Raw genomic sequence first — 24,338 nt, 5'->3', positions numbered from 1 at the left:
CCTCGATGCGGAGCCCCGCGCAGCCCGTGGACGGGGCGCTGACACCTGGGGAGCTGGTTAGCGGAGTCTCGAAACAGCGGAAGCCGAGAGCTGGGCAGCGCGAGGAGCCGGGAGAACCGGGGCTGCAGCAACCCGGCTGCAGAAGGACGGGACAGCTGACGTCTGGCACCCCGCAGAGACGTCCCTGTTTGGAGCGGGTCCCAAGACACCCAGCAAAGGGTTCTGCGGCCCTCCACACTCCGTGCCAGAGGCCACAGCGTGGAGAAACCCGGCAGGGTCCTGGACTCCCCGGGCTCGGGCGAAGCAAAGGCGCGGATGTCCGCCTGCCGCCTTCCCACCTGTTCACGCCTGACCTCGCGCTCTCCGCCGCGCCCGGCCCCCCGCAGCCCTGGCCCCGCCGCTCCCAGGCCTCATTGTGATCTCTTGCGCAGTGCAGTCGCCCTCCATGCCCAGCCTGGTGACCCCAATAACACAGTGGCCCCAGCGAAGCGGATTTTGGCGAGTAAGGGGGAGGCCCGTTGGACGGGGCTCCCAAGCCACAGCCATGGGACATGGAACTGACCAAGGGAGTCGGGGCTGCGGGGTCCAGGAGGCCAGAGGAGGCCGGGGTCTGTAGGATCCCTGGGGACCCTGGTTACCTGCGGCCAAGGCCGCGAATGGCTCAGGAATCGCGCCGCGGCCACACCAGGAGGCGGCTGGTGTGGGACGCAGCAGGACCTGGGCGGGGCAGAAAACTGACCCCGAGGCGGGGACGAGGATTTCGCTCCTCCAAGTGGCCTGGGAGGGGCTCGCCCCAGACACTCTCCCAGGGCTCCAGCCCCGACGGCATTTAAAGTGCGGAGGGCGGGGCCGGGCTGGCCGCACCTGGGCGCTCCTGGCGGCCACGCTGAACTTGTCACCCATGAGTTTCGGTGCGGAACCGCCGGCCCAGGCCAGGGAGCGGCTGGACATGGCCGCGTACTGCGACGGCCTGGGCTCTTGCTCGACCCCGCACGCCCAGGCCCGCGCCGCTGCGCACCCGCCGGGCTACGCGCGAGGAGATGCGGGCGCTGCGGGCAGTGGCCCGCGCCTGTGGGTGAACGCACCCGCGCTCAGCCCCGCGCCCTGCGCGTCGGGCCCCGGCCCCGCACCCCCTTACACGGCCCCGGGCCAGCTCCTCGGCGCCGCGGGCGGCCTGGCGGGCGCCGACCTCGCGTGGCTGGGCGTCTCGGGCCAGCAGGAGCTGCTGAGGCTGGTGCGGCCGCCCTACTCGTACTCGGCGCTCATCGCCATGGCCATCCAGAGTGCGCCGCTGCGGAAGCTGACGCTCAGCCAGATCTACCAGTACGTGGCCGGCAACTTCCCTTTCTACCGGCGCAGCAAGGCGGGCTGGCAGAACTCCATCCGCCACAACCTGTCGCTCAACGACTGCTTCAAGAAGGTTCCCCGCGACGAGGACGACCCAGGTACCCGGACGCGCCCGCTCGCGCCGTCCAGGACTCCATGGCCCCCGCAGCCGGACCGCAGGCACTCGGGCTGCCCAGTCCCTCACCGCAGGGTTGGGGATGATAAGGTGGGAGAAAGGGGGAGAAGAGGCGTGCTTGGCCGAGGACATGTTCCTACTTGGCAGCAGAGCTCGCAGGCCCTGACCCCCAGGCTGGTGCGCGCAGGGGCTCCTTCTCTGCTCGCGCCTTCGGAGGGAGAAGCTGGAGATTAGCAAACTGGGCGACCTTGGGAGTGAACTTCTCTGGCCCTTTCCTATAAAACGGGGACGACGATGCCTACCCCAAGGATGGGCAAAACAAATTGGACGCCCACATGGAAAGTGCTGGATCCTGCATAGAGGCCAGGCGGGTCCGCTCCATCCCACGGGCAGAGCGACTGGCGGAGTTTGGGGTTAGGAGGGGGCTGCATCCCACGGACCTCTCTGGCCTTGAACTTAACTGGGACTCGGAATTTCCTAGGGGTTCCTTCCTCGGCCTTCCTGGAGTACCCAAATCCTTCCCAGTCTGGCTGTGGAGGCCCATCCGGTACGGGGTGCCGCCTCAGGGTTTGGGATGGGGATGAGGGCTCCTGACCCTCTGGAGGGGCCAGTGGGGGGATCTTTCTGAAGTTGACCGCCACGCTCCCACCGCGGTCGGTCAAAGCCCAAACTCTCTGAACTGAGTTGTTTCTTCTACAGGTAAAGGCAATTACTGGACCCTGGACCCAAACTGCGAGAAGATGTTTGACAACGGGAACTTCCGAAGGAAGAGGAAGAGGAGAGCCGAAGCCCGCGGGGCGGCGCCCTCGGGAGCTGGGAGCCCGGGAGGAGCCAAGGCGCCCGCGCTGGAGCCCCCGGGCGCCGCGTCCCCGGACGCGCAGGCCTCCCCGTCCCCGCCCGCGCCCGAGGCCGCCACCTGCTTCTCCAGCTTCGCCTCGGCCATGGGCGCCCTGGCTGGCAGCCTTGGCACCTTCCCCGGGGGCCTGGCGGGCGATTTTTCTTTCGGGAGGCCGATGACGGTCGCCACCCATCGTCCCCAGGTCCCTGGCTTTGCCCCTGCCCGCCAGACCGCGGCCACCGGCTTCCACGTCAGTCACCTCCTCTACAGCCGGGAAGGGGCCGAGGTTTGAAAGGAGGCTGGAGATTGGCCCGGGCGCCTTGTCCAGAGGTGCTGGGTTCAGGCTTTGCATTCCCCCTGGTGACAGACTCGCATGTCGTCGCCACAGTCCTCAGAGTCGCAGGGAGCTGAGCTGAGGGGGCGCCTCGGCCTCCGGGGTGGCCCGTCTGCCGCGCACCCTTCACCAGGGCGACAGATCAAACCGGGGGAGAGCGTGCCCCCTGCTCCGTGTCGAGGTGCAGCCCAACAGGGCCGCTGGAACCTGCGCGCTCCAGGGATCCGCCTTGGAGGGGAGACCGGCGGGTGCTCAGCTCCAGCGTTTCTGAGAGCAGCCTGGCGGAAGAGCCTTCCTGGTGCTGGTGGAAGCCACTTTCCACCCCCGCCCAGCCTGGCCCACCGGGCTCAGGGCCTTCCCTCGGTGCTCCAGGGAGGCCGGCTGGCGCTCCGGAACATCTGCGGGGGCCCAGGTGGGCCCGGAGCGCGTAGTGAGGGGGACATGGGACTGTTGGGAGTGGGCCCCGTGTAAGGAGGGACTTTCCAATGGCTGGAACTTGACAATGGTGGGAGGGAGAAGGGCTGCCGGGCAGGAGCGGTCCCTGGGGATACCAGCTCCCTTCCCTGTCACTCAGCTCCCGGCCTAGGTGACCCTGCTCTAGGACAAGGCGCCTCCCCGGGACCCGCCATCCCCACCGTGGGAGCAGTGCCCTTCCGGGAGTTATGGATGGGTCCAGGTGTGCTCTGCAACCCATCTACCCCACACATGCACACATGCTCCCGGCAGGCAGGCGGGCAGGCAGGCGGGCGGCCACACCTGTTTTGGTCTCTTTCCCCTCCGGCCCCCTCCTCCTGCCCGCAGTTTGGGTGGGAGACGCCCTTGCGCGCTAGCTGCTGAGCTGCAGCGCCTGGTGTGGATTTAACCCCGCCCCACCCTCATTTGTATTTACTGAGAAGGTATCTTTGCGCAGGACAAGGAGCCCACAGTCACTGGGAAGAGGAATTTGGGCTCAGTATGTCCCTGAGGTCCTAAGGAGCCCAGTCCGCTGCGCTGGGTCTTTGTGGCATCTGGCACTCCCTGCAGATGTGGGGGGAGGGCCCTCCTCCCCTGCACAGGGGGCGGGCGGCAGAGGCCCCTTCCCTGGAAGAGAGCGAAGAGTACACTGTTAATTTAGAGTAGGGAAGCCGGTTTAGGGAGCCCAAGACCTGGCTTCCACCGCCCACCCCCTGCAGTTTTCCTTGGTTAACTCCTAACCTGCCAGCTCGACCGGCTGCCTCTGGTGCTGGAAATTAGCGCAAAGCTCTGTCTGTCCCTCAGAGCTGCCATGAAAATGGGGTGGTGGGGGCGACTGGGGGAGGGAAGAGGGAGAAAGAGGGGGAGAGAGGGAGGAAGGGAGGCCTGGGGAAGGAGGATAGAAGCAGCCAAGAGTTGGGGTCAGTCTGCTCCCTGAGTCCTGTTTCATAGTGCCCTGGTGGCTGTGGTTCCTAACTTCAAAGTGGCGTCTCCGCTGCTACCTTCCACGCACAGGTGAGCGGTGTGCTGGGTGTCTAGGAAGTGGTGATGTTACCAAACTTACAACAAACCCATAATCTCCCTTGGGGAAACACTCCCCAAATGTAATACAATTAAAGAAGGCCAAAAAAAGGAAAAGAAATTCCTTAGTTTAAAAATTAAAAAAAAAAAAAACTTTTGAGACTATTTTAATAGAATAAAATGTTAAGAATAAACACCAATATATGTAGGTTGCATGTATGTGCTGTTTCATGTAAGAATTCCACCATTATCACCAACATCCTCACTTTAGATTCTGCATTTGCAGGAAACTTGGAAAGAGTTTTTTCCATGCGTGTAAATTGGACAAAGTAGGAAAATGCAATGTACACTTTGACCATCAGTGGAGCTTTCCCAATGTAAACGTGGTGTATTGTAGCTGCATACCTGCTAGAAGTTGGTGGGAAGCTGCTTTATTTTTTCTTTTAACAATAGTTTTTCTGTTAAAATTGAGGAAAAAAACTTTTAAAGAAGATTTTAAACTTTTGAGATGTTTGCCTACAGATCAGTTTTTGGTGTTTGAAAGTTGCACATCCGTTGAAAACTTTATACCATTAGTAGGTAATGGTATCATCACATAGAGGGGATCTTCATGAGAAGAGCCTAGTTAAAAATAATTGCAGCAGTGCAGGGTGTTTGGAAACAGGTGGGTCGGGTGCCAAACAGCATCTACGCCTGCTCCCTATCAGTCCATGTGTCTGGACATGTGTTTGGGTGGAGGGGATGGCAGCCAAAATACAGTTCCTAGGCCCAGGCTTCAGACTCATCCCAGAGGAAAGACTGCTGCAATCAAAACAGGGAAACAGCACCCAGCAGATTGTAAGTCACTTTGTAGTTAAATGTAGTAAATACTTTATCCTGGCCAGGACTCAGTGAACTTGGCTATAGTCCCTAGGGCAAGCTGCATGTGGGCAGACAAAGGATGGGCTCTTGTGGGCCACAGCAGGGCACTGCTGCCAGGAGTCCAGGGGGATGCTCCTCGGTGGCACTCAGGCCCCATCTTCTCCACTGCTCTGTCTCTTTGTTGCCTTTGAAATCATAACACCTATAGAAAATTCCAAATTATTTTTAAATTGCAGCCTTCTACAAAAGGAGCCCCTCCGCATGATGGTACAGGCGTGTGGCAGTGCCATTGGAACCCCCCGTTCTTAGTCTGAATAAACAGTTCGGTGTCACCGATGGTTGTGAATATAGAAACGAGTTTCAAAATTCAGAGGGGAAAGGAAATTAAAAATGCCCAAATATGAGATGATTAGGAATCCTCTCCATTGGGAAACAGCAGTGATAATTTCCAAGTGATTGAAAATTAAAGCACATGATAAAAAACTGTAACCTCCTGGGAAACCTACTGGTCGCTGGGTAATGAATCCCCTGCAAAGAACCATTCGAGATGAAGACTCAAAATTGTGTTCAAATGCTTTTAAGAGTGTGGCAGTGTTTTAAAAAGTAAACACTGGATTTCAAGATGTGAGTTTACATTTCATATATTGTTTAAATGTTGAGTATGTTTTTTATGATGAACATAAAGTTTTGCATTTTAGCAATGTTGTCTTGGAATATTAATCAGATTTTAATCTTTAATTTTCTAAAATGTATCCACTGCAATCAAGTGGCATTTTTCATTCAGGGAAATAACATGGGTTAAATAATCTCCAGAACCTCACCTGATGAGAGCAAAAAAGCCCTCCCGATGCGTATGTGACCTCTTCATGGCCCATATTCAGATGTGCACTTGCACGTGCACATATGCACATATGCACACCATACACACCTTCACACACACACATCACCAGCCCTAGTCTCCACTGGGAGCCTCTAGGGAAAAGCCATAGATTAGAGTACATCTTCTTGACACTGAAAAGCATAGTATTTTCAAATCATACTGTAGAAACAGCACATTTGCCTTTAAGATTTGACTTCAAGTGGGAGAGGAAGATGTGGAAATATCATAGAATGCAGCAGAGGTCGAGTCACATAGATCCTAATCAAGTGCAATTCATAACATAAAATCTTTTTTTGAGTGCCAACTCTGTGTCTGGCTTTGTGTTCAGTTCTGGGTCTCCTGCTACCCTCACAGAGCCTTCGTGCATTGTCAAGACAAGGATTCACAAGCCACTACAGGCTTGATGTGGCTATTTGGCTCCAAAATCATGACTGCATGATCAGGTCGATATAAACCATCTCATTTATAAACACAAATACCATATTGTGTCTTTTGAATACACCTCACTGTGTTTTCCACACTCTGCTTGATTTCTCAGTTTCACAACTTGTGATTTAGGCAGGCAGCTGAGCACTGCCCCAGGCTGGAGCAGATCCAATCTGCTCACTTCTCCACCGCATCATTTAGGAACTTTGACCTAAAACCTGTCCTCATATTAGATCTGCCATCTGGTGGTGACAGGAGACGGCAACTAGAATGACCCGAGCTGGCCCTTCCCAGGGCTCCTGGGCGTGGGTTCATTTGGTGCCTCCCTGCATCTGTGGGTTAAAGTTTTGGGAACTCTTCCTCTCTCAATATAATTTAAATTTGCTGATCAACATTACTCAAGGCTAACTGCCTGGTACCTGCAATAAACCACTTTCTTGGGTCTGCTTTCATCAGTGGCTGAACACAAAGAATTGGAGCTATCCTTAGTTTCACTTGGCTCCTGGAGGGCAAATGAATAGTGTATCAAATCAGACCTTCATAAAAAAATCAAAATTGTGTCCCTGCCTTAATCTAGAGCAAATTAAACCTATGAATCATTGTCTTTCTCTACCCATGAGTCACTCATTTATCCATCAGACAGATTGAACATCAAGGTGTCAAGGACTCTGTTAGATTCTTATGCACATTATTTAAGCCTTCATGACAACCTAGTGAGGCATATATTATTATCCCCACTTTACTGAAGGGGAAACTGAGGCTTAAGTGACTTGTTTCCCAGAGGCCACAGATAATATCGAGCTATGTCAGTAGAAACCTACCAGCCCACTCCCCTGACTTCCCACCTCTCACTTCCTCCCTCAGACCCAAAAGAGACCTCACTTTTCCCGCAATTGTTCTCTGACAATCCAGGTCCAGGTTATGTCCCCTTTGGTGTGCTCCCGAGGCCCCTGGATGTACCACACCACACCCCACCCCAAGAAGGCCAAGTACCTTCCTGCATCTTCTGTGGTCTGTGTGGGAAGGCGCCTGCCTGCCTTATCCCACAGTACGTGCCCAGTGTCGGGCGGAGTGCAGACAGCTGGTGGCAGAGTGAATGAATGAATGAATGAATGAGCACACTTGTGTATGCGTGAGTGAGTACAGTTGCATCCTAAGCTTTCCACATATGCTTCCATCCCCACCCCACCCCCAGCTTTCTATGATGGCTCCACTCCTCCCTTCGCTTAGATATGTCTATTTTTACCTGAAGGATGATTTGTCATTTGCCAATGATGCCCCAGAATTTTCCAGATCACCCTTCCCCCCACCCCCTGCTCTCCCTGGACCGAACCTGCTCACCTAGGACAGGGCTAGCTCCAAGCAGGCCGGAAGAATCTGAAGAAGGAGCTTCCACACTCCTTCCACAGAGCCTGGGTGCAGCCAGGCTAAAGGTGGGAGAGGTGGAAAACGTGTGTGCGAGAATAATTTCTGCTCCTTGGAGAAGTGTCTGCCTGTCTCCCAGCCCCTAATCCGGGCCAGTGATCCATCACCTGTCCTGCCTCGGTCCTGCACGCACCGGTGGTTTGCCTCTGCCTGAGGCGCACATTAGCTTCACACCTGAACCAAATAACTCCGCTCCCTTTGACCGAACCCCACTTTGCTGGGCTCAGACCACTTTACTCGGAGAAGCCTGGGGGCAGGTCGGGCTGAGGGGGAGGTGGACTTCTGGAGTGGGCAGAATTAATACTTTAATGAAAGGTTTCTGTTTCAGCATTCCTGAAAAGTGTGGAGCTTAATTCTTCATGTTCTTCTTGTAATTCTGAATGAAATGGGGTTTTCTCATTGCTTTATTTGCATTGCCTACTTCCATTTCTTCATTTTTTACTTTTTGCTAAAAAGAATAGATCACATCATACATTTTAATTACAGGAAATTAAAGGCAATGTGGTATGTTGTTTAAATAATGCGACATATAAGAAAAAAGTTACAAGGAGGGAAGGGGGAAAAACTTTTAAGGAATCATTTGTTATGCAATTCTCAAGACAGATAGTGCCTCTAGCCTTTTTTTTTTTTCTTTTTTGGATCAGTCACTATTGCTTTAATTTTTTCTACAATGCCCCAGTTAGAATATATAATACATGAAAGAAATTATAAGAAACATAAAAGAGATATAAAAATCTACAACAATAATCCTTTTTTACTGACAAGACTGTTTTTGTCATCATTGCCAGGAATACCTTCTTTATTTTCATGCTTTGAGTATGTAAGTCTATTCGTACTCATAACCATATCTGTGCATTCACTGCAGGAACAAAATTAAAATGAGATTTATAACAGGAAAAAGCCGTACATTTTCAAGTCACCAGTAAGATGGATGTTTCCACATTCTGACCTGTCAGCAGGGACCCCGCTCCCGAGCTCAAATTTCATTCCTATAGCCCATCAAAGTTCCTTGCCGGCCTAATGAGGCGTCCACGGTAAAGAAGACTTTCTGCACAACTGAGTGTGGAATGATGAGCGGTTGCCGAGACATCAGGTCCGGCTCACCGTCCTCCAGACCAGCCTTTCCCAGAACCAGACACCGTGCTGTGGCCTTTGAGAAACAGAGATGCTTAGGCAGGAGGTGATCGTGTCAAGTGCTTTATAAATAAATGCTCTTACATGAAAGACTGGGTAAAATCTCCAAGAGAAAGCAAAAGTTCAGAGTGGAGTTTTGCATTTGGGGATGCAGACCCCTCCAATTGAAATGAGCCCCTCTAAGATGCACCAGACTGGCTTGTGTAAGGTTAGGGTGATGAGGACCTTTTATTGAGTCCTTACCAAGAGCAGAAATTTATATAGGTGATTTCTACTTAAAGTGCATAGTTAATGGAGGTGTTTTTACCTTAGCTTTACAAATGAGAAAACTACGCTCAGAGGGGTTAGGTGACTTGCTCAAAGGGGCAGGGAGAAAGGACAAACTTTAAAGCCAGGCTTATGCAACTTCAAAATGTCTGCATCTCCTTCCGATGTAATAAACACGGATGTCCAAGAAGCGCTGTATTCTTGGTCCTACAGCCCTGCACTAGAGAACATATTGCTGTGCCCTACTCCCGTGAAAGACCAGATACAGGATAGAGACGTGACTCACTTTGAACTTTATTACAAACAAATATACTTTAGTAGGTATAGCTTGAAAAATAGAAATAAGACTGACTTTGTTCTTCATTATTAAAAATATAACTTAATAGATACGATTTTAAAAATTAAGGGAGGTCAATAAGCGAATACAATGTGTAGCTTCCAAATGAGAGCCAAATGAGAGAGAACACAAACCGGGCAGCAGGAGATTCAGAATTATTTATCGTCTCTGGCTCACCACCTGTCTTTGTGTGGCCCATGAGTGAGTTATTTTTTACATTGATTAATGGCTGAAAAAAAACCTCAAAGAATATTTTATGACGCAAAACTTTTATGAAATGTAGATTTCAGCGTCCATAAATATAGTTTTACTGGAACACAGCACGTAGGTTTGTTTACGTGCCATCCTTGGTGGCTTCAGAGCTACATGGACAGAGTTGGGTAGTCGCATCAGAGAACAACGTGGTTCTCTCCTTGCCACACCCACTGCAAATCCTGAATGGAATAGGACTGTGTCACTAGGACACAATGACATGGCTACAGCACAGTGTCTCCAGGGCCACATGTGTTGACGGACCACGACTTTTATTTCCTGGTACCAATTATATCGAAACAAAAGAAGAAAAAGGTGGACTTCAGATGTTCCAATTTTAAGGCACAGTAGATATGAATTATTTTGTTACCAAATCAGATGGTGAAACATTGTGTTTATCATATAATAATGTCAGGCACCCGCTAAAAGAGCACATGATACATCAGCATTACCAGACTAAGTACCTGTCACAATGTTGCTTCCTCATGGCAGCCATGGTGAGGAACATTAGAAAACTTAAAATGGGCTTTCTCACCACAGTGGAATTTCTTTACAAAAGTAAGAAAATGAAAATGAGACTGCAAGCAGGGTAAATTTCCAAATGTCTCGTTTTTTTAGCCAAGCAGGGAAAGCCATTTACCCATGATGAGTTAATTAAATCATGTTTGATTATAGCAAAGAAATGTGCCCAGAAAGTGTCCAGAAGAAACAAACTTGTGTAGGACTATTAGCTTTTTGCTCTCAACTTTGCTCTGTTATATATTATAACTTGAATGTCATCAGTAAAATTCTGTGGAAGTTTGTTTTCTCTGTTGGCATATAAAGTATCACAAATATCCTTGCTTTTGCCCCTGGGTCCACAGAACTCAACATGTTCACTATCTGCCCTTTCAGGAAACAATTGCTGACCCCTGACCTTCCAGGTAACATAAACGGAGAATAAGAAGGAATGTTTCACGGCAAGCACAGAATAAGATGGGAGAAAGGAGTCCAAAAGCATAATTAACCATAACAAATGTAAATGGTTAAACTCCACTAATAAATGGAGAGGATTGGATTTACATATTTTTAATCTAGCTATAAGTTGCTGACAAGAAAGAGACCTAGAATAAGACCTCAAAGAAAATTGAAAGCAGAGACAAAGAACAAATCAAAAGAAAGCTATAGCAAGGTTACTTTAAAAAATAGATTTTAAGTCAAAAATGCTAATATAGATAAAAAAGAAACCAACATAATAATAAAAATAATTGACCATAAAGAAGATATAGGAATATATGCAAACAACGATATAGGCTCACAAGGAATAAAGGAAACTGACAGAAATGAACAAATTTAACAAATCCACAGAGTAGGCCATTTGAACCCACTTTTATCTAGTAGATCAAGCAGACAAAAAAAAACAAAGATTAATAAGATTATAGATTTGAAAATCAAAATTACTAAAATTGATACCATAGATATAGAATCTTCTACCAAATACAATAATGATATTCATTCTTTACAAGTAAAATACAGTGTTTTATTTTATAAATTGACCAGATTAGGTCACAAAGGGAAACCTCAACAATGATCAAAAAACCTTACTGTACAGATAATGTTCTGATCACAACGCAATTAAATTAGAAACCAACAATAAAAGATTATTTAAAATATCTGGATACTAATTTAAATTCTTAAAATTCATAAATTAAATTCTTAAAAATGTCACGGGTTAAAGACAGAACAGAAATGAACAATTATAAAAGTGCTTCTGAGATGGTTGCTAGAAGTATTGAACATTACATTTATTCAATAAATTTATTTAGAAAAAGAATATGAAAATAATTGTCACGTTTTCAATACAAGAAAACAGACAGAAATGATTTTAAAGAAATGAGAAGGAAGGAAATCGTAACAGGAAGAGTAGACTAACGAAACAGAAAACAATAATCAACAAAGCCAAGTGTTGGTTCTTTGAAAAATGAAGAATGCAGGCAAGCTGTGAGCAAGACAGATGGAGAAGAAAGAAAAGGAAGTGATAAACTCTGATGAACTCTATTAGCAAAGACGAACACCTCAGTCCCTGTCCCATCCTGTCCCTGAAGGCCGGTTGTGCACAGAAGCCTGTCATACACCCTTCACGTGTTGCTCCAGGGTCTCTCCCCAAGGACCACGCTGGAGCCCACTGCTGCTGCAACTCGCCTCCTGTCTCCAGGCTCGACCTCACTCCTGAACTCCAGACGTGTGGGTCCAACTGCCTGGTGCACGTGTCCACGTGGATGTCCTCCAAGCACCTCCAGCTCCATGTGTCCGAAGCAGAACTTGTCATCTCAGAGACAAGAGTTTCCGGTGGAGGCAGGAACCAGACAGTTTTAAGGGACCTGGGGAGAGGCAGTGGCGTGGGACAGGAGGACGTGGACAAGTGTTTCAAGTACTGAGCCCACAGACGAAGGAGGAGGAGGAGGAGTTCAAAATCGGTTTTAATTTTGCTTGGTGTTTAGAGCATGTTTAAATCCAGAGGGTAAAGGGCCGACTGGAAGGGAAAGTGGAAAATAGAGACCAGTCAGAATAGGAGATGGAGAAAGTCCCCGAGACAGCAGGAGGCTGCTCAGAACGCAAGGAAGGGGCTGGCCTGGAAGAGCAGAAGGCCACCTCCTCCTTCTGTGCCGGAGCAGAGGTGGCCGCTTCAGGGAGGGTGGTGGGGACCGCCGATCGCCGATCGGAGGGAGAAGCTAAGTGACCCGGGAGAGAGTGTGAGGAAGGGATGGTGTGGAAGAATGCAGTGGGGAGTAACCCACAAAGTGACAACTGCTTCTAGAAGTTTCAAGGACCACTGCAAGGGGCCAGGTGAGGGCAGGGACAGGTTCCTTACTTGGGTCGAAATCTGGTGTCCCGCAGTGGGGCAGAGGCTACAAGGCCCCCCCTAAAAACTAAAATCTATGCTGATCATCTTCAAATTATTTCTAACTAAAAACTATGATTGAAGTTGTATTGGTTTAAATAAACTTAAAAATTCAATTGTTTTAGAGCCAACAGGCCCTAGGAGATCATTTTTGCGGGGATGGCAAACACGCTGCAGGTCTTTCTCCCGCGGCAGACGTTAATAATCAATCACTGGACTGTTACCGGCTCTGTCCTGACTCATCTTCAAGATCTTTCTCATCATTGTCCTTTGGGAAGCTGTTAGCTGTCTATCAGAGGTCGTAAGTGGAATTAAACCTGTTTCCAGCCATGATAACATAAATGAAAACTTAAGTTAAGGTCAAGTAATTTTTTCACAGTAGGACAGTCAGTTAGGATTCCAGGTCTCTCAACTCCGGCTGCCCTGCTGTCATTCTAAAGTACTGTGGAAAGGGTACCAGGTATCTCTGTATCCCAATCATAGCAGTATAACTAGTAATAGATCCAGTTCCTGAGTGTTATGGTTCTAGCATTTTGTGTAAATTAAGTATTTATCTTTGCAAAAGGCAAAGAAACATTAAGGAAACTTCCAAAACAGGAATGCTGCTGCCTCAGACCAGCTTTTTCTTGTTTTAGGGATGGGACTGACGACCTTTAAGCTCTTAATGTGTCAGGGCCAAAACCAGAAGTCCCATCCATTTCTTTTCCAGTATTTATTTGATGTCTGCTATATATCAGGCCATGTCTGGTGAAATAAGACACAAAATCCCTACCTTTGTTGAGCTAACACAAACGACTCCCAACTCTTCATTTCCGGCCTTGCCTTTTCTCCTAAATCACAGACACGTATCTCCAGCTGATAGAGTGTGTCCTCTCCGGCTCTCACACATACCATTTCCACCTAGAATTCAGTGTCTTCCCACCAGCCTGATTGCTCGTCTTATATTCATCATGGTCCCCCACTGACCACTTCTTCTGCTAAATCCCTCTATTTTGTCACTTGCTTCTTCTTAACACTGAACTAAGACTCTCCCTCTCCATCCCCAAGGCCACATCCTTGGTGTAGGATCTCATCACCCCTGTCTGGGATGTTCCCAATGGTCTCCTGACTTTAATGGCCTCCAATCCTTTGCCTACAGTACTACCGTTCTTAATATTTTAAAACATTCCCTTAGAATTCTGAAAATACTATGAGCATAAGATAAAGTCCAAATTCCTTACCATGCACACAAGGTCCTTTACCGTCTGCCCCAAACTGCACTTGCTTCCATTCTCACCTCCATAACCCCTCCCAGCCCTCGCCAACCGTGCCAGGGCCAGTCGCTTTGCCCACAGTGTCTCATCTCCCTCCCCACGTCCCCCCAGAATCCCTCATATTTCCTAAGGAGCAGCTTGTCCATTTTTCCTTAACTCCTAGCCAAAAGGAAATAATTCCTTCTTCATGTTTACACACACACACACACACACACACACACACTCATACACACACACACACTTTCTGTGACATTTAACCACGCTAAGGTATGATTATTCACATATTATTTTCTCTTCTATTAAAAAATATGTAGCCTTTTTTTTTGAGGACATGCACTCCACCCTTGGTCACCTCTTGCTGACAAGCCGACAGTACACAGCTAGCAACACATATTAGATTCCACACCAAGACCCATACGAAAATCGAAATGTTTGATTGAAAATGGGATTTTATTGCAAGGAAACAATGTTTGGTATTATAAAATGGAAGGGTCTGGACTTTTCAGTGACTTGTGTTTTTATCCTGGCCTCGAGGTTACCTGGCTGGTTTCTAGTGTCACTTTTGCCCACCCAACACTCTTACCACATCCTCATTAGAAATGCACTAAGTAAACAGCCAAGCATTTTATTAACCAATACTAAAACTTAGGAAAAATAAACAGAACCCCATGCATCCTTAAACATTTGTCTTATTTTGCATGTCCTCATTGTTTTAGTAAATTACATGATTTAAATGTAGAAGACCCAACACACAGGAAACTTGAGTATTCATGGAGGAGGAGAATGGAAGGGTAAACAAACTCTCCATTAATGTGTTTTGAAATTAAATCTGACATGCCTCATGAAACAATAGACAGCTGCTTCTGGTTAATTAAGTGGGAGTCACATTATTTTTGAAAGAGTTGAGAGGGGAAAAACACAGGAAGATTAATTACTTTTTGACTGAATTGATCTTATATTTGAGGAGCTTGAATAAAGTTTACCACAATTATGAACGGGCCCATGTATCTATTCTTCCAGCAAACATTGACGGAGTGCCTAGTATGTACAAAAACAGCGTGCAGGTGAGTCAAGAAATGTCAAAAATCAGGTCAAAATCCCATTAACGCTGGCAGAAGAATCCATATTAACCACTCAGAAAATCTTCCCAGGGAAATGCCTACTGTGATCATTAATTTTTTCAAAGTTTTCAACTTTTTATTGTGTTTACCAATTTCATTTTTTAAAGAAAACAAAATTTCTGGAAATTCAAATTTTTAAAGATTAGGCTAGAATGAAAATTCAAATTTTTAAAAGTAAATTTATGTTTACACACAAAAAATTAAATAGGTAAACTTATAAACTTAAAATTAAGAACAGATTTTTAACTTGACCTTCGATTGGGGTTAGGGTTGCCAGTTCAAATATGGACTCCAGTTAAGTTTGAATTTCTATTTGATACTTGGGACATATTTCTACTAAGAAAGATATTGTTTATCTGAAATTCAAATTTTTCTGGGCTTACTCCTCCTCTTGGTCCCTGCAGAGAGAATCTCAAGTTTGAGAGAAGTGAGTCCAGGTGAAGAGCACATCTGTCACATATGAAGTACAGGAAAGACAGTGGATATTCCCAAGGTCACACGTAAGCAATGTCCTTGCATTTTGTTCTTGTCTCTAAAATATCACCTATCATGGCCATCACTTCCTCCGGATCCCCTCTGGCATAAAGCTTTTCCCCACCAGTGGGACACAATCACCTACTTCCCTGTGACTCCCTTTGGTGCATGTCTCCAGTGTACCTGTCCCACCGTACTGAGACTTAATTGTTTATGTATGTGTTTCCTTGGTGGTCCACAGCTTCTTGTGAAAAGAGCCCAGAACTTCCACTTCTCTGGGACCCCAGTAGGTAGCATCATCCCTGGCATCCAAAAGACGTTCTATGAGGGTTTATTTTGCACTTATCTTACCTACCACCTCCATTTTCTTTTAACCAAGATGTGTCTGACTCATCACTCTGCCCCTGTCCCTGCCAAACCCACCCTAGTGAGTGCCGCCGAAGAAGCCTGTTACCAGCAACTTGGCGGCCTCCCTGGAGAAGACAGTCTCTGATCACTGTCATTAACATTTTCATTATTCTTCAGTTCCACCTGGGTCTGCGAAATTTTCAGATGTGTATTTATTCTGCCCATAGGCTCTGACACTCAAAATTTTATATGAGTGATGAGCCAGCAGTCAGATGCTAGGGAAATCCCCCTCCGTCTCTTTCTGAAGGTCTTACATCTCCCAGCTTGGGCCATAGGTAGTATTGCCACGACCTAACTTGAGTCAACCCTAAGCATCGAATATCAGCTGCAGTACAGTAATTCAAAGCTGATGGCACGACACGGCTTCTGTGGGTGATATTTGATAGGCAAAATTCCTTTCCTAAATGCACCCTACCAGCTTCAGATATTTTACTACAATAATCATAACATTGAACTTAAAACTTCTACAAGTTTACAGTGAAAAATCTGATCAGATTACATATGCGATCAAGTTTTATTGTTCTCTTGAAATTGGAAGGGATAAAAATGTAATAAAAATGAAAATATTTTTCAAAACAATTTCTTCTGGTGTCATTTCTCTGAAGAACGTCTTTAGCTTTTACTTGCAGATAGGTTGGTAAACAGTGGAAATAATAAGTCTACAACTACAAAAACCTGGATTTATATGAAACACTTAGGATAGCTCTACTCAGCCTCATTGGCTGGAAACCAACATTCCTAACCATTTTGTTCATCCAAACAGTGGTCATAGGCACCCAGATGGCCAGTGTGACGGTGACCCCTGTGGGCAGACGTGCGGTGGGGGGGAGGGTGCAGAGTGAAGTTGGCTTCTCTTTTCCCTTCAGCCCAACTTTCTTCCCTCAAACAAGCCTCTGAAAAGCTTGTTTTCGAGTCTCTCTTTCATCTCTCTCCCCAGCTGAGGGTTCTGTGCACCACGGTCTCTCTGGTTTAAACTCGCTGTGGTTTTCAGATAGGAGCATTTCACTCTTCAGTGGAACTGAAAACAACAGCGTTTTCCTGTAAGGGCCCAGGCCCACCGACCATGGGGGGCCACGGGGTAAAACTGCAGCAGGTCCCACTTCATCTGGTTGTTCCAATCAGCCAATGAATTTGCTTCTCAGTTTAGGGGCTTTGTTTTCCCAGGAAGGTCACAAAAAACGAGCCTTGTCTTCCTCCACCCTGAGTGAGAATGAGGAATAGGGAGTAGCGTTGAGTTTGTCCTCCACCAATGGCCCCGTTCAGCGTCACACTGGCCATCCCATAGTGTCGGAGGGAATACATTTGTGAAAAGTATCAAGCAAGGTTCAGCTAAGTCATACACACATTTCTGCACATTTTATCAACAAAAGTATGACTGGCTTACGTAAGACCTAGAAGTCTATAGTTTTTTATTCACTCTGAACTGATTCTTTAATAGGAACTGTGTAATAGGAACACAAAATCGGGAGAAGGTTTTTAATGACCTCTTGCTATCTTTCAAGCATCATCAACAACCAGTTTGGCACAAAGTTTCCTGTTTGAGAGAAAAATATTGTCATTAGTTTCACTTGAGTCATTCCTATCACTCAATAATGAATGTGAGTCATTACCGCCCAATAGCGCCGGGCTCCGCAGCCTGGGCCTGGTTAATGACTCGCTCCAGCATTCCCGGCGCGGGTGTTGGCAGGAATCAGCATGAGAGAGGGAGGACTCATCCCACGGTTGCCGGCTGCAGGCACAGATGCATGGACAGGCAGCTGAGTTCATCAAGATGAGCAAAGTGCAAACTGAAATCAGGTGGGTTCTCTGCCCCACCGATCACTCCTCTTCCCAACCTGTGATCCGTACTGTGGCGAAGCCTGGTTTCTTAAAACAAAGATCACCCCAAGTTCACCTCTGAAACTGCTTTATGACTAATTTTTTTAATAAGTAGAAGGACTACACTCCAAACTAACAATGGAAAGTGTAGTATAGTAAATACGCAAACCAGCAACATAGTCTTTGATTGCCATTATCAAGTGTTTATATACTGTACGTAACTGTACATGATAGACTTCTATGTGACCAGATGTGCAGCAGGTTTGTTGACAGCCGTGCGTTGACATCACCATGGCTACGACATCGCTAGGCAATAACTAGTTCTATTATAATCTTATCAGCCCACCGTATATGCAGTCTCTTGTTGACAGAAATATTGTTACGTGGTGTGGGGCTGCACTCACAGCTGGGGAGGGCTGCATTCTCTCCTCTCCAGCAAGTTCTCACAGCGCAGCCATATTTTCAGAGGAACAAATAGAAGAAAGGGAGAAAAGCCTGGTGAGCTGACTTACACCTGATTCCAATTGTAACAGGAATCTTTCATGAGCTACTACTATACATCCTGTTATCCTGCAATAAACACTTTTATGACTACATATTGTTTTTCTAAAACATGTCTTATAAACTTTAGAGTTAACATAAGCCTTTTCTCGAAAGGTTATACTCCTGAGAAATTAGAGTAGGCTTTGTCGTAAAATAATTTGACACTTCAGGAGCCCTTTCTTCCGTACATGGCGTGCCCAGGACAACAGAAGAGCATCTCTAATTAATGATAAAGAACCAAGAACAGACCAAGTTTATTGTCAGTTAAGTCCTGCTTCAACCTGATTAGCTAAACAGGCTTCTGAGTCCAGCCCTCTGAGTAATAAACATTCAGTCTCTTTGTCTATTTTCTCTTACAGAGAAAGACAATTTTCAGCTCTACCCACTAACAAAATAAATGTTAAGCCTTTTCCCTGTGTTTGTGACTTATAATTTTGTTCAAATAAAAAACTGAACAAGAATATGCGTATTCCAGGCAGTGGGAACACACAAAGGCTTGGAGGCAAGAGAGAGGTGGGCACGTTCCAGGGAGGGGCAGAGGTCAGTACGGGTGTGGCTGGAAGGCTAAGCAGGTCCCAGTCCTTGGGGGAGTTAGGACTTGACCCTCAGGACAAACCAGCAGAGGCGTGGATGCTTCTGGTGCCAAGAGGGGCTGGCCTAGCGGGGAGGGAGTCCCTTGGCAAGGGCTGTGCCCATTCGCTTTGGAACACAAGCAAGGTGGAGGGGAAGGAGTGAGCGCTGGCTTCGGAGTGACTTTGGGGAAATTGTTTAGTTCATGAGCTTCCTGCATTTCTCTTTCTGCCACAGTAAAAGGCACAGGACCTCACATGGTTTCCATGAGGACTGAATGAGGAACTACACTCAAAGTGCCTGGCACCTGGTAGGGATACAATACATGTTACTTATTTATTCTGCAATACCCACCTCTAAACATCCTTTCATTGGTAATAATCATAGCTATTTTACTATATTCCAGACTTTATTCTAACTGATCTATACAAATTAATTTATGTAAGTCTGACTTACGATAGTCTTATGATAGTCTGACCCGAGTCCTCCCACAACCACAAAGCCAATTTGCCTATTACATATAAATTATCCATCCAAGCCCCACAAACAACCACTGAGAGACACACATTACTTTCCTCATGGTTTCCCATCTGGAGAAGTTGAGGGTGAGAGTCTAAGTGGGTTGTCAGTGATCAGTTAGCCACAAAGAAGCCAAACCAGTACTCTGACCTAAGCCACAAAACTTCAATTTGCGGGGCCTTTCCACCGTTTGCTATGGAGACCCACCCCCCACCAAAGATGAACTAAAAGCAGGTTCCAGTTTAATTACAAGAGTACGCACCCATCTGCAGTTCTGCTAAAGCTCTGTGTAACTGGAGGATGTTTCCAGAACATCGCTCTCCCCTCAAGCCTGGGGCTTGTAACATATTAAGACTATTGAATGAATTAATGCCTTCGCTTGCAAGATTCTCATCTATTCACCACTTGCACATCATAGGAGCTGTGATTTATACATATTATATATACATATATATTTATACCTAATCTTTACACATAGTATTTGGTAATAACTATGAATGTCCAAATCAATTTGGTTTTCAAAAGAAACAAGATAGCAGTAAGTCTTGGTTGAAGAGCCAGAAAAGATAGAAGAGAGATAACATGTGTGTGTGTGTTGCGTGTATGTTTATATTCTAATCCCTAAAGGTGTGTTCTCTGAAAAGACAAAAATAATAATGGCTCTAGTTCCTATAAAATGAGAAAGTTAACCAGAATATCACTAATGTCATTAATAAATCATAGTTCCGAAACACCAGACATGGAAACCCCTTGGCGTTAACTGCAAGATGGCTCTTGACCCGGCTGGTGTCTCTTGTCACCCAGTACCCTGTGCACGCCCTCTGCCAGCATCGGGCTGAGCTCCGCAGTGAGAGCCACGCATCATCCTGGCTGGACCGCGATGAGAGACTCCCTGAAAGTCACTAATCACAGAGAGGAACACGGTGACCTTCATCATGCTGGGAAACCAAAGTCACGGCTCTGTCTTTTCCAGAAATAATCCACTCTCAAACGTCGTCCTAGCAGCTTCCTGCTGACTTTAAAGTAACCTACTGGAAAGCTGGGAGGAGCCTGAGCTATTTCACAGTTGGGAAATTTCCCACTCCTTTGATCATGAACAGAGATCATATTTGGGGAATTTTGCTTTCATATCCAAAAATTTCACACTGATTATTTACCAATTAAATGCACAAGGGAATGCAAGTGAAAATACAATCATTCTTAACTGTCAAATGTCAGTTTGATTCAGTTACACTGAGTCAAGACCTTTTATATATTTTGGGGCAAAAATTTCTAATGTCTATTTTTCTTAAATGCTAGTGAAAATAGATCAGAGATGAAACCTTCCAAGTACTAGAAGAAAACACATATGAACTTGTCTTTAATATGATAGTGGAGAAAATTCAAAACCCAGAAAAAATAAGGAAAAAGATTGATAAATTTGATCTTATGCATAAAAAAGCTTTTGTGTGGCAAAACAAAAGTAAAGTTATATATTTTAATGTACAAAATGTTCCTTTTTGTAATAATATTCCTGGCCTCTAAGTCTATTTTGTATGATATTAATGTAGCCACACTTGTTCAAAGTCTGTAACTTTCAGTCTATTTGTTTGTATGTTCAAAGCAAATATCTTATAATAATAGTATATAATTAACTCTTGAATTTTTCTACTGAGTTTGACAAGAATGTGCAGTTCATTTGCCTTTAATTATTGACATCATTTTACTTAACATTACTATTTTAATAATTTTAAAATTTGTCTCATCTGTTTCTTTTTTCTTTTTTTGTCTCCTGTGATCTTGGCTGAATATCTGTATATATTTCATCTCTTCTTCCTTCTCTGCCATATGTGTATGTAACATTTAATATTCCATTGTTACTTTTCCAGTGGTTTTGTAGCTAGCTCTTTGCATTATTTCTTAGTGGTTGCTTTAAGGATTGCAATATGCATCTGAAAGCTGCATCAGAGGACCCAGAATTAATACTGAATCCTTGCAGGTAAGATATAGGAAACTTGAAACCGTGTATTTCTTATTCCCACACACATTCTTTGTGATATTGTCATCTTATAGATTTCATCTATACATGGTATAAATCCATTCGTACAGCGCTGTCAAACTTCCTTTACAAAGTTATATATCCTTTAAGAAAATTAAGAGAAATCATACACAAAAATGATATTTCATATGCACCCAGATATTTAACATTTCCAGTACTCTTCACTCCTCCAGCAACTCGGAGTTATCCGTGCCGCTTCCCTCCAGCCTGAAGACCTGGCTTCAGCGTTTTGGTCGTACGTGTCTCTGCTGATGGCTTCTCTCAGATTTTGTTTATCTGAACATGTTTTTATCTTGCCTTCATTTTTGAAGGATAACTCCACCAGATATCAAATTCTTAATGGATAGGGCGTTTTTGTGGTTTCTTTGTTGGCTTTGTTTTATTCAGCTCGTTGAATGTGTGTTGTTCCGATGCCTTCTAGTTGCCATGGTTTTGAGAGAGAAGTGAGACATTAATCTTGTCATTGTCCCTCTGCATGTGATGTGTTTCTTTGTCTCTTGATGCTTTCAAAACTCTTCTCTTCTCCTTGGCTTTCATCAGTTCGACAATGGTATGTTTAAGAGCAGATTTTTGTGTGTTTATACTGCATGAGGTTTATTGAGACCCTTGAAGCTGTAAAATAATGTTTTCTACCAAATGTAGACCATTGTTTCCTCAAATAGATAATTTTTTCTCCTTTCTTTCCTTTCCTAGAGTCCAATAGACATATGTTGTCCCGGTTCATATTGTCCACAGGTCTCTGAAGTTCTGTTTGTTATTCTTCAGCATTTTTTATCTCTTTTTGTCAGTTTTTATTGATGTATTATCAAGTTCACTGATTCTTTTGCTATTTACATAGCACTGTTACACCCAACTAGGAGGTTTTTATTTCAGGATCAAACTGTTTGCTCCAAGAATTTTTATTATTTGTATTTCTCTATTGAGTTTATCTATCCATTCATTGCTAGCATATTTTCTCCAATTATTTAAATGTATTTTTAATTCTTTGAACATATATATCATAGCTGCTATGAAGTATGTGTCTGTTAAATCCAACAAATGGTTCTACTTGAAGTCAATATCTATTGACTTCTTTTTTTCCTAAGTAAGGATCGCACTTTCCTATTTCTTTGCATGTCTAGAGATTTTTGGTTAAAAACTAAACAATGTAAACTATTGTGGTAACAACTCTGGATTCTGTCATATTTCTCTGAGGTTTATTAGGTGTTTGTCTGGATTCACACTGCAAATTCTATCTGCCCATAGTAAGTAGCTGCTGATGGCTATTCTTAGAGTTTCCTCTGCTCCTTTTGTAGGTTGGCCCTAAGGTCTCCCCTGTGCTTGTGAAATTTGGTGGTCAGCCAAGAATTTGGGCAGAAATGAGGTTCAACCTCTCTGTGTTATCTTTGCCTTGAGAGATTCTCCTCCAATTTTCAGTTGCTGTATGGATTTGGGCTCTGCACTCTGACATTTCAAGCCCACTCAGCTGCAGCTCTCTGTCACTCAGTCAGCTCACGGTTGGAGGAAACACATGCACTTATAAAGAGCATCAAACGCACTTATATGTTACACATAGGTCATCTTTCGTGGGCCCATTTCTCTCTGTCCTCTTGTTGCTTTCTCATGGGACCCTCTGTGGTGTCCCTTACATCTGTGTGTTTAGCTCCCAGAAGAGTTGAGAGTTTATTTCCTAAATTTGGGTCTTACTCGTTTGGGGGTTCTTACACAGTTGTAATTTTCACTTTCAATTTTCAGCCGTTTTTCCAGCTCTGAACTCTGACCTCTGGCAAGAAGGCTGTGTTTTGTCCAACCGCCTAAGAGCCACATTTTTGAGATTGGTCAGTGCTCTTGCGTCAAACACTGACGGTTTTTTACCACTTCCATTTGCAGCATTTTGAAATTAAAGTCCTCTAGCTTCTACTTGGTTTTGGATGTTTTCCGGGGTCTTTAAAGAGTTGGTTATTTTATTTTATCCAGTTTTTCAAAATTGTTATCTTCAGGGGTTCATATGACCACTTTACTTCTCTGCATGCTATGAATTGAATGTCTGTGTCCCCCTAAAATTCATATGTTGAAATTAATCCCCAATATGATGGTATTAGGAGGTGGGGCCTTTGGGAAGTGATTAGGTCAAGAGGGCAGAACCCTTATGAATGAGATTAGTGCCCTTATGGGAAGACAGGAGAGAGCTTACTTCCCCTCTACCTACTCTGCCCCCGGTGAGGGCACTGCAAGGAGACAACCGCCTGGGAACCGGGAAGAGTGTCCCCACCAGCACGTAACCATGACGGCACCCTGTCCTCAGAATTCCAGCCTCCAGGGCTGTGTGAGATAAATGTCTGCTGTTTCAGCCACCCAGCCTGTGGTATTCTTTTACAGCAGCTCAGACTGACTAAGACACAGTCAGTACCGAAAGTTGAGAGATTTCTCTGAAATTTTTATTATTTTTGATTATTTATTATTATTTCCTAGAGTTTTTTTAGTTTTGCATGTGTTAAAAATTACAAATATATTGCATTATGTCAGAGGGTCTGCATCTGTTCTACATTTTAGAAGAAATTTATTGAGCTTTTTTATTTGTAGCCTAAGGTATAGTCAATGCTTGTTAATGGTCTGCCACAGGCACTGAAAACACAGATGCATTCACATTTAGGTAGAATGGGATAAAATCTGAGATATCTGTTAGGCAAGTCTATCAATTGTGTTTTTAAGAGTATCAATATCACATGTTGTTTTTTACCTTCTAGGTCTGTAACAGGCTCTTAGGGGCTGTTTAAAGCCTGTTGCGATTGCATTTCTGCCCACTCTTTTCTTGTATTTCTTCGAGTTTACATTTTATGCATATTGATGCTATTGCTGTATATTTTATGCATACTGGTGCTAATAATATTTTATAGTATTTGGTACATAAAAACTCATGACAGTTATAGCTTCATTTTACAATGTACCTTCATTGTTCTAAGACTTCTCAGTCATGTTTTAAAATGATAAATTTTTTATTATATTTTCTGGCCATTTGACATGATTGTAGTTGTTTAAAACTAA

At 45.2% G+C, this 24,338-nt stretch overlaps 1 protein-coding gene across 1 annotated transcript; it reads left to right on the top strand.

Moving 5' to 3' along the window:
• The first annotated feature begins 949 nt into the window (after nucleotides 1-949).
• Nucleotides 950-2,592, top strand: FOXI2 (forkhead box I2). The gene is made up of 2 exons (XM_045568426.1): nucleotides 950-1,445; nucleotides 2,162-2,592. The coding sequence occupies exons 1-2, from the start codon at nucleotides 950-952 to the stop codon at nucleotides 2,590-2,592; spliced, it is 927 nt and encodes a 308-aa protein (XP_045424382.1).
• The last annotated feature ends 21,746 nt before the right edge of the window (nucleotides 2,593-24,338 follow it).

Source organism: Lemur catta, chromosome 14 (assembly GCF_020740605.2).
Source record: "Lemur catta isolate mLemCat1 chromosome 14, mLemCat1.pri, whole genome shotgun sequence".
Classification (NCBI taxonomy): Eukaryota; Metazoa; Chordata; class Mammalia; order Primates; family Lemuridae; genus Lemur; species Lemur catta.
This window is presented reverse-complemented; position numbering and strand designations above follow the sequence as displayed.